The 4905-nt window shown below is 45.3% G+C and overlaps 1 protein-coding gene across 1 annotated transcript; it reads left to right on the plus strand.

Annotated features, from left to right (window-relative positions):
• The first annotated feature begins 3855 nt into the window (after window positions 1–3855).
• On the plus strand, window positions 3856–4905 carry LOC111855226 (neurogenic differentiation factor 4-like). The gene has a single exon (XM_023834031.1). It carries the CDS (start codon window positions 3856–3858, stop codon window positions 4903–4905), a length of 1050 nt encoding a protein of 349 aa, XP_023689799.1.

Genomic DNA, 4905 nt, shown 5'->3' on the forward strand with positions numbered 1-4905 from the left:
TCTGATAAATTAAGCTTTCCTCAAAATTGAAAGGAACTGAGGTCTTTTTGTCTATTGTCTTACTTAACATCAATGTGACGGAGTTTTATAAAAGGTTCTAATGGCGTCATATTTCATGCAGATCATGAAAATCATTCCCCGCCGCTGTTCCCTGTCGGCCAGCCAGGTAGCAGCCATGAGGAGGAGCCTGCAAACGTCTGATTCTCCAGTTCCAAGCAACAGATGCTGGGTTGTCCTGCGTCGCCCCTCTTTAAGGACGCCATCTGTTCACTCAATTGTAGCGGGAATCACGTGCCAGAAAAGTTGTCTAAAGTAAAACGGACTCATTAAGACTCCCTGCATTTATAACTGCACATAGGTTGCATTGTATTAACTAAGATTCACCAGAAGATGATGGGATAGTCATGATTAAAATGTTAAAGGGTTCACAAAGCACCACATCCAAGCAGGGGGCCATGTATGACTAACAGTGCGACATTGTGTTGTGAGATGCTTTAACGAAGGGGGGCTCAACTGGTGCCACACGCCTCCGGAATTGTGGGTTTGAATCCCTTCTGGGGGTTTGCATGTTCTCCCCATGTCTAGTCGGTCTCCTACAAGTACTCTGGTTTCCCCATGTTCCAAAGATACGCAGTCAAGCTAATTGATGCCTCTGAATTACCCGTGGTGTATGATTCTGTTTGTGTGTGTGTGTGTGTGTGTGTGTGTGTATGTGCCCTGTGATGGACTGGCATCCCATTCAGGTTCTACCCAGTCTATGCTGCCTGGAATAGGTTCCAGGCCAGTCCCCTGACCCGGGTACATGGTGGAATGATGGATGGATGGATGGATGTTTTAATGGTTGTAATGTTGGCTGTAATGATTGTTGGAGATTTCCTGGCAGTTTGCATAGGTGACCTGTCACCTGCATGCACATCTGTGTCTGGTGAGGTAAAGGCTGTTAGTGTAAAAGGGTGACGCCGAAATAACAGCCGGATAAACGGAAATAAAGATACCAGAACGGAAGTGTCAAATATGTGGTAGTTTGTCAACACTTTATGTATCAAACAGATGCTGGATAAAATAAAGTGCTAGACTATAAGTAAACAAAAAAAAATCACTATTTCTTAATTTTGACGTTATATCAGTTGTCGTTAAGTCAATAAATATTGACGTTATGTCAATATTTAGCGAATTTTGTTCATTATATCGTGCTGTTATAATAACAACCATTAAAGAGCTAGTCTTGACAGATTTTTAAAATATCTGTATTTAAATTTAATTTAAATTTTATGTGACAAACAGCACTGTAAAGAGTACGCACCCCGAACAGAGCCCGGGCTGCTGTACGTAATGGGAGAGGAGCTGATTTACGGATCACACAGCCAGTGCAGTAAAGGACCCCGCGGTGGAAATGCGGGCGCAATAATTAAGGAACATTAAAGCATATTGACTGTGCTAATAGTTATTGTTTGGGACCGAACCTATAAGAAGTTCAGTAGGTGTCAAAACGGGGGGTTTTCTGACAGAACTTCAAATGAGTCAGATAATCAAATGTGCAATTAAATATTAAATACTACTACACAATATTGAAGAAATATATAAAAAATTAACAATAATTTTATTTAGCTCGCTGTCTTGAGGAAGTGTTAGAGTGTAGTGCATTGATTTAGCTGGTTTCTGATGATGTTTAATTATTAAGTTTAAATACCAGGACAGATCCTGTGTGACTGACATCCTTCCCCGGGGAAATGTAGCCCCCGCTTGGAGCCTGAAAGGAGACAGACGGAGGTTAAGAGGCAGGCGGCGGGGAGGGGCCAACCGACGCCCAAAACGCCGGACTCCGGCCCGGGAGGCTGCAGAGGGAGTGCCGCTGTCGGCCGGACTTGTCACTAGGGGAACACGTACGTTATATAATCAAGAGGTCATATAAAAACTTCATCTTTTTAATTTCAGGGAAAATTTGGAACGGCTTTCCTAAAGCAGGTACAGTAGGCCTGATTTACTTATTTGTCTGTGTATAATGGCGATAAATTACGTTTTTGCGTTCAAATTAAAGCTTTATTCACCTTATTTCAGTTTTCATTTAGGTTGCATTTGGTGAGGTGTGAGGCGGACCTTACTGAACTTGTTACGTCGGTATAATATTTATCTGTTTAAAACTCTTTAAAAACTGCTGAAAAATAAATTTAGATACCGTTTCATAGTTTTATCATGCCCTTTGCATAAAAATTCAGACGCACCATTGAAATTTATATCCATTTTTTTTTAAATGAATCTTCGGTGTATTTAGTTCATTTTGTCACAGCTTTGCAAAATGTACTTATTAGACCCCGTTCTGAATACGCGGTGTGATGGATATCGGGTTTTTAGTTTCTGATGTTTCAAATGCCGGAAAATTAAGAGTACCAAATTCATTATGATTATTGTCGTATTTATAAACCACCGAAGGCTGACTGCGGATTAGTGGAAATAGTCAGATTCAGGATTACAGGATTAGGGTCTTTCCAAAAAAAACTCGGATTGCTGTAGTTCTGGGAGCTGTCCAGGACGAAGTGCTGAATACAGGTTTCCTTTATTTTCCTTTTCTCTCATTTGTATAATTTTATGTTCCGTTTTTTCACTATTAAGATTTTCAGTCTGTCACTGAAGTCTATCACAATATTAATTATACAATATCAATGAATTAACGGTACAGTATGACTTATCCCCAATACACGAACTGAGATGTTGGATGATACTGTTTATTTGCTTAATCACGTACCGAAAAATTTAACAAACATAAATATTTGCTGGGAAAAAAAGGTTATAACATTTATGTACCCTTGTTAATGGTTCGGCACCTCTGGGTTTTACATACCAGTAGGACTGTCCAGTCTGCTTTTAACCTAGAGGTGCCATGTACAGGTAAGGAAACACTAAGGGAGAATCTGTCTGGACACTCCAACCTGAAGTCCACCTGTTTCACACTCCCATCTTCAGAGAGTAGCACAGATCCGCCCAAACCAGAACCACATATCACTGGAATAACCCCCCGGTGCCCTCCCTCCCAAGTGTCCCACCCATTTCTGTCTGCACTGGGATTTTTTATTTTTTTTTAGTTGACTGAAGTATTGTCTGTATTTTCGGCGATTTGTGTTAATTATTTAGTGTAATTGTTTTTGCTGGTTATCTGTGCTAGGCAAGGGCACATGCTGGATAGAGTGGCAGCTTTGGGTGATGTAGAGGTGTTAAGTCACTCAGATTGAGTAACAGAGAGATCCACACACACACACACACACACACACACACACACACACACACACACACACACACACACACACACACACACACACACACACACACACACACACACCTTTGAGGGCACCATCCATTCATTTCTAGCCCTAACCTTAACCATAAGCAACCAAACATTTTTAGTTTTCTGATCACAGTCACACACACACACAAATTGGGGATGGGGTTCAAACCCCCAACCCCAAAAGTGTGAGGTGACAGAACCACCCATTGAGCCTCTCTACCTCTCTATTACAGAACAGCTAAAGTGATTCATTTAAAAGTATGCCATAATTACCTATTAATGTTCAGAAAATAATCATATGAAGCTATATATACATAATGAGAACCATCTGTCAGCATCTTATGTCTATATGCCTTAAGCAGAGACCTCCAGTGCGTTGCTGTAAAGCATTTGAGATTCTGCTAAACCTCAATATGCAGTTAATGTAATACAATCAGCACACCATTTGGAAGATGCAAATGAAAACATCTCAGCACTAAGGTCATGCTGAAGTTGCCATCCACCGACTACTGGTGACACTGAACTATCCGCAGTGACTTCTTTCAAAACTTGCTTTGTTTTGTTCCAACAGAACAATGATGACCAGGCCATATGGGGACCCAGGAGACGTGAAAGACCTCATGAGCTCTCTGGCATGGATGGATGAAGACGTGAGCTCCCAGGATGGAGATGCAATCCCAGTGATGAGACTGTATGAGTCTGGGGATAAAACAGGGGAGGAGCTGGGGAGCGACGATTTGGAGGAAGAGGATGGGGAGGACGAGGAAGAGGGTGGACTGGTGGAAGGAGAGAAGACACAGAAAAGACGGGGACCCAAAAGGAAGAAGATGACCAAGGCGCGCCTGGAGAGGTTACGCACGCGTCGCGTGAAAGCCAACGCTCGGGAGCGATCGCGCATGCACGGCCTGAACGACGCGCTGGAGAACCTGCGCAGCGTCATGCCCTGCTACTCCAAGACTCAAAAGCTGTCCAAGATCGAGACCCTGCGACTGGCCCGCAACTACATCTGGGCCCTGTCTGAGGTGCTAGAGGGCGACCAGTCCACCAGGAGCCACAGCTTTCTGGAGACGCTGTGCAAGGGCCTCTCGCAGCCCACTAGCAACCTGGTGGCCGGCTGTCTGCAGCTGGGTCAGCTGCCAGTGCTGCCGGAGGGGCCTAGCGGTGACCAGCGTGCGCTAACTGTGCTAGCAGAGTCCAGGCCACGAGCGCTAACCTTCCGCTATCCCTCTTTAAGCCTGCCCAGCCCTCCCTACGGCTCCATGGAAGCCCCCCACCCCCTGAACTGTGCCGTGTACCAGAGCCCCTCCCCAAACGCACACTCTGGCAGCACTCCCCCTTACGAAGGAGCCCTCACGCCGCCACTCAGCATTTGCAGCAGCTTCTCCCTGAAACAGGAGGTGTCCCCCCAGGATCCAGAGAGGAGCCGTGGCCTGCATCCGTCCCATGCTGCCCGCTACCTGGCCCGGCAGCCCTCCCAGCCTGCCTTTCTGCCGAGTGCAGCCGCGGTTCGGGACCAGGCGGCCTATCAGACGCCATGCTTCGAGCTGACGCTGGACGTGCCCTTTGACCCCTACGGCTCGCCCCACGCCGTCACACCACAGATGCAAACTGTTTTCGATGATTGA

Source organism: Paramormyrops kingsleyae, chromosome 8 (genome assembly GCF_048594095.1).
Source record: "Paramormyrops kingsleyae isolate MSU_618 chromosome 8, PKINGS_0.4, whole genome shotgun sequence".
In the NCBI taxonomy this organism is placed as follows: Eukaryota; Metazoa; Chordata; class Actinopteri; order Osteoglossiformes; family Mormyridae; genus Paramormyrops; species Paramormyrops kingsleyae.

Coding starts and splice junctions, on each gene's coding strand:
- LOC111855226 (XM_023834031.1), top strand. CDS start 3,856: ATGATGACCAGGCCATATGGGGACCCAGGAGACGTGAAAGACCTCATG.